The following is a 12,900-nucleotide window of genomic DNA, read 5'->3' on the forward strand; positions in this document are numbered from 1 at the left end:
CGTGACTAGTGTCAGGCGCGACTTACAGCGAACTGTACAATCGTCACAGGTCAAGGCTTAGTAAGTCCGTATTCTTCTCTCACTCTGAAATTTGTTTTGTGAGATGAAGTGGGTTTTTGTACGTTTAAATAAAACAAAAGTAATCGCTAAGTTCCTTCAATCATGATATTACCGATTTTTAGAAGCTATTTTCGTATTGTTTGCTATTGTACATAATTTGTTACAAATTTAAAAAGTGCATCTTATACTTACCTGTTCGTGGGATAAAGTCGAAAACTCTGAATTCGAACCGATATAGTCCCTTGAGAAAGGCCTCAAAATTGGCAATTCAATGTCATGGCAGCCGTATTGCGATATGTGATCCAAAAAAGCGCTGCGACTATTTAAAAAAAATCCGATTTTTAACCTATTGTACCTGTACTGTAACTGTACTGTACTTAAGAGGCCGTTATCGATTTTAGTCGCAAAAATGTCAAATTGCTAGATTTAGTCGATGAAATCGTACACCTTTTGTTTCTATTACCACGTCTTGTTATCTTTCATTTTAATAAATCAATTCATTGAAAACAGACTCACTCACTTAATTAGTAATGTTTTTTTTTCTGATGGACGTTTAGGTAAACGCACGTAAAGCACTGATTTTAAAGCTCTTATTTGTAAATTCCGTAATGCTTGGACTGCTGTAATTTTGTATGACACATATCCTGTACTTCTACTTTCATAAACTACATTTTTGTTATTATAAATTTGAAGTAGTGTAAATGAAAGTTAGACGAAATCAATTTTCTCCAGAAATTTCCGCATAATACACGTAGCCGTACAAATTCAAAGCACGAATTTATCTTGTCTTCAGACTGTACCTACAAACTTAATGCAATTAATAATAAATAAATATTATGAATTTATCCTATCGACTTAGTACCACAGTAAACTCAATAAGGGCTTGTGTTGTGGGTACTAATAGTACTAGACGACGATATATATAATGGATGTGATATATATCGTCTATCCTATATAAATATTTATTTATTTTATATTTTAGATACGTGTACACCGGCGGAGATGACGGTATATTATCAGAAGATGTAGATTACGTAGAGGATGTAAAATCTGCACACAAGGATTCAGGTACACTATAAATAGAAAGTAGAAATATTCATATTCATATTTTATTGCGATCATGCTCATTACAGAAGATGGTATAATACATTATTTAGTAGGTACATGATACCCTGTTAGGCCATTGCAATCATCTTAATACTAATATTACTAGTGGTAACTATTTACAAATAATAAACTAGTGAATTCAAAATTGACTAATAAATTATAATAATATGCAAAAATCTTAATCTTATCTTATTTGCCCCATCAAAAATTTTACATGAAAATGTTGCCAAGGCGAAACCATAAGGCTCGCATTGTCAAAAAGTTATTAGATCCCTTGTAGAGCCAAGCTTCTAACTCTACAAGCCCTAACTTCACAAACTCTACATCTTAGTCAACATATATGGCTTCGTCGTTTCTCTACCGTCACATGGGCATAAGGTGAAAAATTTATTCACTATCCATTGAAAGGGTTCCATTGAAAACATCAGTTGAAAGGGTTTTACGAAGAATAATAATCGACTTTACTTTTTTTAACAAAGAAATCACTTTTATGTACTTATTTTACCTTATTGTACCATGGAGACTTGATTAGACCTTTTGATCAAATCATATGTCCATCTTTTTTGACTAAGTGAGTAGTTTTTCTAAAATTCTGCATTACTTTAGCATGTCTTTAAATCTTAAATCTATTAGCGTCACTTGCACCATCTCACTCGCCCAGGATTAACCGGCTTTACCTGGAGTTACCATGGTTACCAGTACAATTTGACACTGGGTTAACGGTTTAACCGGGTAGCCCCAGGTTAGTGGGATGGTAGAAGTGGCCCTTAGAAAAGTTAATGAAACTAAGATTACAAACAATAATAGTTTATTTATTTATTTATTTAATCTTTATTGCGCAAAAGAAAACCTTATAGTACAAAAGGCGGACTTAATGCCATGAGGCATTCCATGCTGAGCATCGCGACCATGTATGCTCCGTATCCATAGTATGCGGTCATAAGCCATATGGGACACGCACTGCATGTTGCCGCCAACCACCCTCTTCACAGCATCAGACCATCTAGTGGGTGCTCTTCCTTGCGCACGCTTGCCATCCATTTGACCCAAGATATTCTTTATTCTGAATAAGCCCACAATTGTAAAACATAAAAAAGATAGATATGAAGCTAAGAAGAATAAGGATAAGGAGGATAAGATTATGATAAGATAAGATAATATAAGAAGAATTAAGAGAGGTATGGGCAATGTGAATGTCATCTCGCCTTGTGTGGTAGGACACAGCACAGCAGATGTCATTCCAGATCTAGAGCAGAGCCCAACTGGGGAAGTACCTCCACCTTACAGAAAACCGCAGCCAAATAACACTTGACCCTACTCATAGTGTTGTGTTCCTGCCGGTGAGTAAGGTTGCCAGAGCTCAACGAGGGGGGTGGGGTTAGGGTCGGCAACGCGCATGTAACTCCTCTGGAGTTGCAGGTGTGCATAGGCTACGGGGACTGCTTACCATCAGGCAGGCCGTATGCTTGTTTGCCACCGACGTAGTATAAAAAAAAAATTATTAGCACAAAACGAACATTAATCATTATACACAAATTAATATATAAAAGAATAGAAAATTATTCTAAAAGGTCTTCACTCAGCCATGCATTTAAAACCATACACAAAAAGAAGTTATGGGGCTTCTAATATCAGATTTTGGGTAATTTAGGAAAAAACATTTTGGACCAAGGTTTCAAGGACGGAAAGGAAGGATATGACACCACCTACTCCCCAAAAAAATTTGACGGGTCATATGCCAAACACCTTGTATATTTTTTTATTAAACTTGCAGAAGTTGACCCAGAACAAGATTCCAGCTACTCTGTTAAAAGAAACGAGCGACGACGCAAACACAAAAGGACGACAAGGTACGAAAACAGAAGAAAACGGGCTATCAATATATCTGAAAACTTTGTTGATAATGAGTTTGCCGCTGACTCCGAAGCCAAAGAAATTACCACAGAAGGTGATGAACTTACCGATGAATCTAACTTTAACGATTCTATATTTGCTATTAATGTCACTGATGTAGAAGAAACTAACGAACTGACAACAGAAGCAAATTTTGAAGAAATAGATGTATCTATTAATAAAACAGATGATTTTAAAAAGTATTTTGTTTTTGGAGATAACTCTGGACTGACAACAGAGAAGCTATTTGTTAAAAGAAGGAAGTTTTTAAGTGAACTGAAGACGGATTCTTTTGAAGAAGATGTATCTTCGATACGGTCGAGTCAAAAGGATATACAAAAGCCAGCAGGTGAGCGTTTTTATACTTTACACCCAAAATTTGTATAAAAACTTGGGACACTTTTTAGGGTTCCGTAGTCTACTATTATAGTTTACTATGTCCGTCTTTCTGTCCGTCCCACCACGGTTTTGCTCCATGGTTAGTGCTAGAAAGCTGCAATTTGGCATGAATAACATAAATCATGCATGGCCACAAAAAGGTAAAATAAAATGTAGTGTGTGTGTGTGAATAATTTTTTTTTTTACTTACCGTTGGATCAGGTCTTTTAAAACGAATACAGGTCTAAAACAACCATTTTTGATAAACTGAGTATTTTTGAAACCGCTCCGAAAAAATAAAATAAAAATGTGCTTCCCTTTCTCACATTTGGAATTGGTTTCAAAAATATGAAATAAATCATGAAAGACATTCAATGAAAATTTAGCGAACATGATCAGCTAAGCCGTTTTTGATTTATCGCAAAAATTCCTTACGTATACGCTGCGAAGGTACACCCTCTTGCTTGTTATAACAGTTCAAGGCATCATATTGTGACGGACGGGTAACTACGGAACCCTACACTGAGTATGACCTGACGCCTGACATGCTCTTTGCCGGTTTTTTAAACAGTAATTCTACGTAATCCACAGAACGTATCGATATCAACCCCGATGAAACAGATGATGGGGTTACTAAGTCAATGTATGAAATGTATTACAAGAAAAAAACTGTAATTAAACTGAAGAAGAATTTCAAAAAGGCGGTCAAACCTCGACCAAGTTGGCAAAAGAGATCGAAGAAGTATAGCGAAGATAAGGAACCAACTGAGTGAGTAAAGTACCTATTCTACCAGTCTAAATGGGCGTACCTATTCTACTTTTATTCGGGCGTATTATAATTTTAACTCTAAGTCCAATGGGTCCCAGTGCGCCCAAGTTTTTTGCAGAAATCGCGGCTGGTTGACGTAACTGGTGACCGAAGAGCATCCTTGGTGAAATACTAAGGCATTGGGTCTAGGCCGGCCAACACAGCAAATCCGCCACTGGCGAAAATAAATATTTTATTTCAAAAATGATAGTTAAAAGTAAAATCCTCAGATCATAGACGGTTCTTCTTATATCTATGGTAAAATCTAACGTTTAATGTTTAATGTTTTATTCTAGACCTAAAGAAGACGAAATTAAGCTGAGTGAACCTTATGGGTTAAGAACGTACGAGAGTGGAGAAGAGAAACAAAGCGGAGATGAAGGTCTGTTGATTTTTTCAGATTTTTCCTACTTACACGTTGATGACCGGTCTGGCCTAGTCGGTATAGTGACTCTGCCTATGAAGCCGATGGTCCTGGGTTCAAATCCCGGTACCTAATAAGTGCATTTACTTGTGTGATGAGCACAGGTATTTGTTCCTGAGTGGTGGGTGTTTTCTGTGTATTTAAGTATTTGGATATTATATATGTGTCGGAGAACGATAGAATCGTGCCATCTATCACCTTTAGTTTCATCACGCCTTATTTGACAAATAGAGCAAGCTAGGGTTACACCTGAGTGGCGTTCGATGCAATTCCTCCAAGGCGTCATAAGAGTGCGCTGTCAAAACAATTGAAATCGAGAACAATTGAAGTTATGTCGTCAAATCGTCAATCATTCTTCAGACGGGAACGGGAGAAGATGACGTCGGTGGCGGTTCCAGGGTCTAACCCACTGACTTGCGTAAGATAAGAAGTGTAACGTGTGCTATGATTTGTAATCAGTCTTGCCCAGTAAAGACTGAGTTGAGCATCATATTTCATTGAAAGCCCTCGTCATCCACAATCGAAGGTTTTGATGTGCTGTCACTTGTATGATGCGCCCACAATTCCCGACTTATATACACCGTGCTTTTTTTTAATTTCTATTAATTACAAGGGTGCATTCCTGAGCTTAAATTAGGTAACTTTCTCAAAGACACCGGTATTCTAATTAACTCCACTTCGGAGATAATCAATAATTTATTTTTATCTTATAAGGCCCCTACGAGCGTGTACACTTTCCTTAGGGCCTGTTTATTAGGACATATTGCACATAAACAGGTTAACATAAAACAGACAAAATTAAACAAGAAAAACAAATATTATGTACAAAGGCGAACTTATCCCTAAAAGGGATCTCTTCCAGCTAACCTTTGAGAAAATGCTAAAGGATCAAACACTAACAGGTGAAAGATAAATCAATATATAGAGTAGGAATATGAGATTTTTTTCTACAATATTTATTTATTTATAATCTCTTTTGTAGTTGAGGACTTGAACATGGACCCAGGTCGGATGCGCACGCGTCGACTGAGAGAAGCAGGAAGAAGGAAGAGGTACGTGGACATTGTAATTTTATTTTTAGAGCTCCATACAAAACTTTGTTGACGGAGCTCTTATGGGATCAGTTTGATCTAGCAAATTGGTTAAATGCATTTTTTTTATGTCTAGGGTAAGCCACATTAATTTATAAATTGAAATAAATATCATAATCTATATAAAGCAAAAGTGACCATACCAAAAGTGACCTAGTGGTCGAAGCCGAGTTCGAACTGGCTTTTAAGGCCGCCTGTCCACTGCAGCGGAGCGGAGCGGATATATAGGGCTAATTTCTCACATCTCTGCTCTGCTCTGCTTCAGTGTATACTGTATAGGCAGCCTAAGTCTGCATATTATGATGGACACAGGCAACTACGGAACCCTACGCTGACCACGGCCTGAGTGGTACTTGGCCTGTTTTTCGCATTAGTACATACAGTGGTACAGTACATATCTGAAGGTAAAGCAATAGGGTTGTTTCCATCTACAAATCTTAGGGCAGAATTGTATCCCAATAAATTCTTTTGAATTATAAGAACATGTTAAACTACTTTTAGGGGACCTGTAATGACCATATTTTTGTAAATATTGAATTTAAAATATCTTTTGGCACACGTAACGGGACCAAACTCGAAACGTCATTGAAGATTCTGATGTCGTCACAACTCTCGGATTGACACTGTTGACAGTTAGGCGATAAACAACAAATGACAAATGTTAGTTGACAGTTCGTATCTTCTACGTGTGTATGTAGTTATGTGTCAAACCGTAAACTGTGACGTCACACAATTTTCAAACAGCGTTTTGGGCGCGAAAGCATCAGTCAAAATATATTTTGTTAATTTAACATATTTAAAGCCGTTTTTAGTATAAAAGTTAAATTTTAGGGCAACTTTTAGTTAATATAGAACGTAATACAAGCGTTTCAAAAAATTGGAAACAACCCTATTAAAGCCTGACCAGTAATATATGATCACGCACCATATTGCGGAATTTCATTGGATCTAAATTTTTCATACTAAATAATAACAGCGCCCTCTTGACAATGAGCATATATTTCTGGTCGGGCTTTAATTAAATCCGTTAATGTTAAGGTCATACTGAGCAACTTTTACTATGAGACCAACCCTGATATCGCGAAAAAAAAATTGCTGGTCTGATGTTGAAATTCCCTATGGCAGAGTCAATTTTTCGCGATTTGGGGGGTTGGTCCATAGTAAATGTTGCTCAATACGAGTCAAACGTTAACGGATGAGTAATTGCTTTACGTTCAGATACATACTGTATACGATAATATCAATTTGCGATTGCTTGTAAATTTTGGACCTGATTTCCAGAGCGACGGGACGCACCGCCGTGCCCCGCGAGGACCCGGACTTCTTGGTCACTTTACGTCCCACACAGATTCGTACCTTCGTTATACGCTTCGAGACTTCCAAGAACAACTATGTTATCTAGACTAATTACACTGATCTAGAGTAATTATACAATTAGACAGAATTAATGAGAATTACCGTTTGAACTAACTTCACACGATCATAGAGAAAGAAAAGAGCTTAAAGTGCCCATTCCATCCGGGGCTTTCTTTGCTTAATAATAATAAATTGATTGAGCTAGATGTCGCTTTTTGGAGGGGACCATCTTGAGGGGGCGAGTCCCCGTCTGCCGAAATAAAATTGCATACCGTTTTATTAGGCAGGCTTTCGGTTTTTTATCCCAATGGCCTAGTTCATTTTAGATTCCATCAACCTCCAAGTCTTTACACCCTGGCGGGTGCTGGCTCTGCGTGCGTCCCATGACACGGGCAAGGACAACCTCCGCTCGGTGTGTGTGTGTCTTTCATTAAAATGTCAAAAGGGCTTCTACGTGTTGGCTTCGGTTCCGCGCCCGCCTCCTCCCCACCTCCATGGGAAAGACATGCAAATAAGCTGAATGGGAAGCTCAGTAAAACCTATTATTAGTAAGTTATAGACTCGCCTTAAATTATTACTTACGAACAATAAGTAACGCAGTTCAAGTAAACTCTGATTTTACATGGCAAAGATTGGTCAAGCGCGAAAGAGGCATCGGAAAATGCACTATATCATGTGTCGCAGTAGCTGTCATCTAATCTTCTTACACTAAATGTAGATAAATCTAAATTTTTAACATTTTTGCCAACATCTGTTTTGCAGCCGAGTGCGGAGTTCTAGAAAATTATTGCTCACAGATGTCCAGGGCAATTAGCTGAGTGTACCTGCTCCTCACTATCGTGCACTAACAGCATTAAATACCTGGGTAATATTTGATAGCAACCTCCGTCGGGAATTACACATTGATACACTAAGTAAAAAATTAGGAAATTAATTTATATTTTTAGAAACCTTCGTTCAGGAGTCGACGAATGGTGTACCTTACCTTGGCTCAATCACTGCTGACCTATTGCATTAGTGCATGGGGCGGTGCTGCAAAAACCTTACTCCTGCGCTTAGAAAGGGCGCACCGTTCAGTCTTAAAGGTAATTTTTAAGAAGCCCTTTAGGTATCCCACTGTTGATCTTTATAGAGAGTGTGAAGTATTATCACTACGAAGTCTATTTATCCGTTAAATCATTAAAAAAAACATAAGTCCATTACCTTTGAGAAAAGTCTCATGAAAAATAGACGTCGAGTACACAATCGACGTCGATCTGTGGTATACGAAAATTTCACCTGGGACTTTCTAGACGTCATGTTGATTACCTTAGTTCTAAATTGTACAATAAGATTAATTACCGATATATATACTCTCACACTAAGAGAACGTAAGCAGAAAATCACTGATTGGCTACAAACGCTAACCTATAACCAGATTGAGGATTACTTAGCATCTCATTAAAAATCATTTGCATATTAATATCATACGAGAAAATTTACTACACACATTTACAAATTAATCATACTTTCAACTCTTATGTAAAAAACATTGTGCTATGCAAAAAAGTGTCAATTCTTTGTTTTATTATGTATTTTTTATGTTATTTTGGTTTTGAAATGTTATCTTTTTATTATCATTTCTGTTGTATACTTGTAGATTTAGTACCAAATCCTATGATAAAATAGGTAGTTTTTTCTCCGGGGTGAGAGCCTGGTGATCTGTAATAAATGTACCTGCCTAATTCAGACTCCAGTCTCTCACAAAGGATCACAACGTTATCTCTTACTGTGAAATTGTTACTATTCCTTTGTGGGCTGATAAATAAATATTTTTGTTATTTTTTTGTTATTGTTATTTAGTTACTTATTGAGCTTAAATCTTATTATGCAAGGTGAAATTTTAACCCCTGTTCATACTCTGCATAGTGACTTAGGTCATACTGAACAACTTTTATAAAAAAAAAATATTTTTTATTTATTTATTCTTCCACGCTCTTTACATCCGCGCAATTCTGTTCGTCTTATCTTATCTACTGCGAGCTGACTGCGACTTGCATCGCGCAGCGCGGTACGCTCCTAGCAATAGCAACCACACTTCTTGAACTTGTTTTGCATGTTTTTGTTCTACCTGACACACACCACTTTTATTATATTAGATTGTTTTTCTACTACTTACTAGCGCGGCACCATTATTTATGTATTTACTTTTATCGCTCACTAATTCAATTTGTAATGGATTGTTGTTTTTTTCTCATATAAGTGAATAATTGTTATTCTTTTGAGAAATAAATCTTTAAACGGAAGAGTTATTAATTATGGGACCAATGCCGAAATCCCGAAAAAAATTTGGCTGTCCCATAGAAATCAGTATGACCTATAAAGTCACTACGTAGAGTATGAACGATGGTTAAAATTTTATCCTGTATACAAGTTTGAGCACAGCTTGCTTAATATTTTGGTCCTCCAAAATACTCCAAGCTTACTAATTTCTCTATGACCCGGGTGCGTAGACAAGATCGTTAACGCTCCGTAGCGCACGAAACGCAACTGTTTCTGTCGTACTAATATGGAAGAGTAATAGAGAGAGATAACTACGCTACGGAGCGTGAACTATTGGCATCTTGTCTACACGCCCCAATGAACTGATCAACGTTATAGTCGTTCGATTTGTAGCTGGCCGTGACGGGCTAATCCTTTGTCTATTGTTAAGTAAAACCGCACGTGCCACTACCTGTAAAAAAAGGGTAGTAGTATAACTTCCAACGCTTAAAAAACCAGTGTCGGTGCGCTCTCCAATAACGCGCCTTTGTTACGCTTTGATGCCTTTGTTTGTTTGTTATTTTTTTGCAGGTAGTGGCACGTGCGGTTTTACTTACAATAGACAAAGGATTAGCCCATCAGGGCCAGCTACAAATCTATACTCAGTACAAAGATGATGGTTGTATTTGTCTGTATCAGCGTGCGTGATAAAGGCAGTGGCCGTCTCTGGGTCAGTTGCAATTAGCGGACTGCAACATATCACAAACGTATTCCTCATTTCCCTCTCTGGATATTAACATTATTGAAAATAGTGTGTCACAATTTGTTGTATATCAACCACAGCTGTGCCCCTACGTTAGATTTTCTTAGTATTTATTTATTATTATTATAGGAGTTAGACACATTTAAAATGTTGTATGAAATCTGATTTTCGTTCACACGTTGCCCCTACGTGTGACTTTTTTTCTATTTTAGCTATGGTAAATATACATGAAATCTCATAACCACGTTCGTCGTGTTGCCTCCCTGTCACACTTACGTATTAATTTACAAGTACGACAGAGAGGCAACACGTCGAACGTGGTTCGCGGTAGGCCCTCTGCATCTTTTGACGCCACTGCCTTTCGTCAATGAGAATTTGAAATAGAGGTGGATTGCCAAAGAAAACGTAGCCACAGTAAATGTACTGCCAACTTTCGACACATAATCAAAACTTTTATGAATGCCATTTGACTTTGATCCTTATTCTTTTACTGATATGTGTTAAATGTCTTAAATATCAAGAAGTGGCGCCATCTAATAGACCAAAGGCCAAAGGTATGGCAGCATCGTTTCGAGCGATGGCGCCATAACATTAAGGTTGTGCTCATCAGTAAGACGGCGCCAGTTTTGATATTTTACAAATTTAACACATATCAGTGAAAGAATAAGGATCAAAATCGAATCGAAATCGAAATTCGCTGTGCGAATCGTTGACGATCCCAAACTCACAAGCGGTATTGAACCTTTAAGTCTAAGGAGAGACTTTGCCTCCTTGTGTGTGTTCTACCGCTTGTACAATGGGCTGTGCTCTGAGGAATTGTTTGACATGTTGCCAACGGCCACTTTCTATCACCGCACCGCTCGCCGTCGGCAGGGAGTTCACCCTCACACCTTAGAACCTAAATGGTCGCGTACTGTGCGGTTCAAGAGGAATTTCCTCCCGCGGACGCTCCGGCTGTGGAATGAGCTCCCTTCCGAGGTTTTCCCGAGGGTCTACAGTATGGGGTTCTTCAAAAAAGGAGTGTACAGGTTTTTAAAGGGTCGGCAACGCGCATGTAACACCTCTGGAGTTGCAGGCGTCCATAGGCTGCGGTGACTGCTTACCATCAGGCGGGCCGTATGCTTGTTTGCCACCGTCGTGGTATAAAAAAAAATCAAATGGCGTACGAAAAGTTTTAATCATGTGTCGAAAGATAGCATTAAATTTACGTGGCTACAAAGTTTACTTTGACAATACACCTCTATTTCAAACTCTGTATCACACTCCACCACGAACACGATCTGATAAACATTTTTCATGCAATGGGTCGTTGTTGTTCTAAAAAGTGTGCAGAAAATGATACCTTTCTGCACTAGAGCATTTTACTTTCCCTATGCGTTTTCTTTTCTTTTATATTACGATAAACAATTAAAATTTGATATTAAATGGATCTGTTGTACCTACAATTTCCATTCTGATATTTCTGATATTTACCTCCCCATTCCATAAATAATGATATTTTTACCTAAATTGTTAATCGAAAGTACCCTCAAGAAATACTATTAAAGTTTATAATTGACGACCGTCCTGGCCTAGTGGGTAGTGACCCTGCCTATGAAGCCGATGGTCCCGGGTTCAAATCCTGGTAAGGGCATTTATTTGTGTGATGAGCACGGTTATTTGTTCCTGAGTCATGGGTGTGTTCTATGTATTTAAGTATTTATATATCATATATATCGTTGTCTGAGTACCCACAACACAAGCCTTATTGAGCTTACTGTGGGGATTAGTCAATTTGTGTAGTAATATCCTATTATATTTATTTATACTTAGTCATATTTTTTTAATACCTACACTTGTATTTTACTTTCCTCGTATTCGAAATGAAAAGAAGAGTGTTTAACTCGGGTAAAACACCTTGGTTAACAATCTATAATTTAATGTTAAAAATGTAGGTACTTATAGGTATATAGTAGTAGCAGTAAACTCTTTATTGTACAAAAACACATAATTAAAGGAAAAACTAAGTACAAAGGCGAACTTATCCCTTCCAGGGACCTTCCAGTTAACCTTTGAGTAGATGAGAGGAGAGAGTGAGAAGAAGGTGACAAATGCAGCAACATATATGTATATGTGTGTATTTATAATTAAAATGACCCATAAGGTACCCAATGTTACTTTATGTACTTCCGGCGTTTTGGTACAGTCACGCACTTAAATTGTTGAGTCATTGAACCGTAAAGGGTTCCACAATTACCCGCTTATTCATAAACGTCTACTAAAGTTACGATGCCGCTAATAATCGTTTGTCCCTTTCCATCATACCAATACGTCGGAAAGGGACAAACGATTATTAGCGGCATCGTAACTTTAGTAGACGTATATGAATAAAGGGGTCAATGTACAGCTAGATTTAAGTAAACTTAGTGTGCAAACGCATTAATGCAAACAGTTATTTATTTTCAGTTTAATCATTAGGGTAAATACAAATTAAAACATTCAAACAGATGTGGTTTTAATTACTCCTACAAACAATATACTAGTTCCATTTTTTTAATGAGATTTTTTTGTTGAACAAAACATATGTCACAGTATAGTGCTGAAATACAGAGGCGGCGTTAGGCGTGGGCGACGTGGGCCACCGCCTACGGCCTCGCGGTCCGAGGGGCCTCGCGCCTCAAATCAGTACCTATATCTCGGACACAACGTAAAAATGTTCGTTATTTCTTGCGCCACCAGAGGGCCTCGCTAAATGTACCTTGCCCACATAAAATTTTGGTCTTGCCCCGCCACTGCTGAA

At 37.8% G+C, this 12,900-nt stretch overlaps 1 protein-coding gene across 3 annotated transcripts in view; it reads left to right on the plus strand.

Moving 5' to 3' along the window:
• Window positions 1–8,939, plus strand: part of LOC133532861 (lysosomal alpha-mannosidase-like) — a 75,622-nt gene extending 66,683 nt beyond the window's left edge. For all 3 annotated transcript variants that reach the window (XM_061871711.1, XM_061871714.1, XM_061871712.1), the window contains 6 exons: window positions 1,043–1,128; window positions 2,942–3,409; window positions 4,030–4,207; window positions 4,543–4,628; window positions 5,653–5,722; window positions 7,043–8,939. In XM_061871711.1, coding sequence (XP_061727695.1) covers window positions 1,043–1,128; window positions 2,942–3,409; window positions 4,030–4,207; window positions 4,543–4,628; window positions 5,653–5,722; window positions 7,043–7,163 — 1,009 coding nt within the window. In that variant the 3' untranslated portion in view covers window positions 7,164–8,939. The remainder of the gene's footprint in view (window positions 1–1,042; window positions 1,129–2,941; window positions 3,410–4,029; window positions 4,208–4,542; window positions 4,629–5,652; window positions 5,723–7,042) is intronic.
• The last annotated feature ends 3,961 nt before the right edge of the window (window positions 8,940–12,900 follow it).

This window comes from Cydia pomonella, chromosome 28 (assembly GCF_033807575.1).
Source record: "Cydia pomonella isolate Wapato2018A chromosome 28, ilCydPomo1, whole genome shotgun sequence".
Lineage (NCBI taxonomy): Eukaryota > Metazoa > Arthropoda > Insecta > Lepidoptera > Tortricidae > Cydia > Cydia pomonella.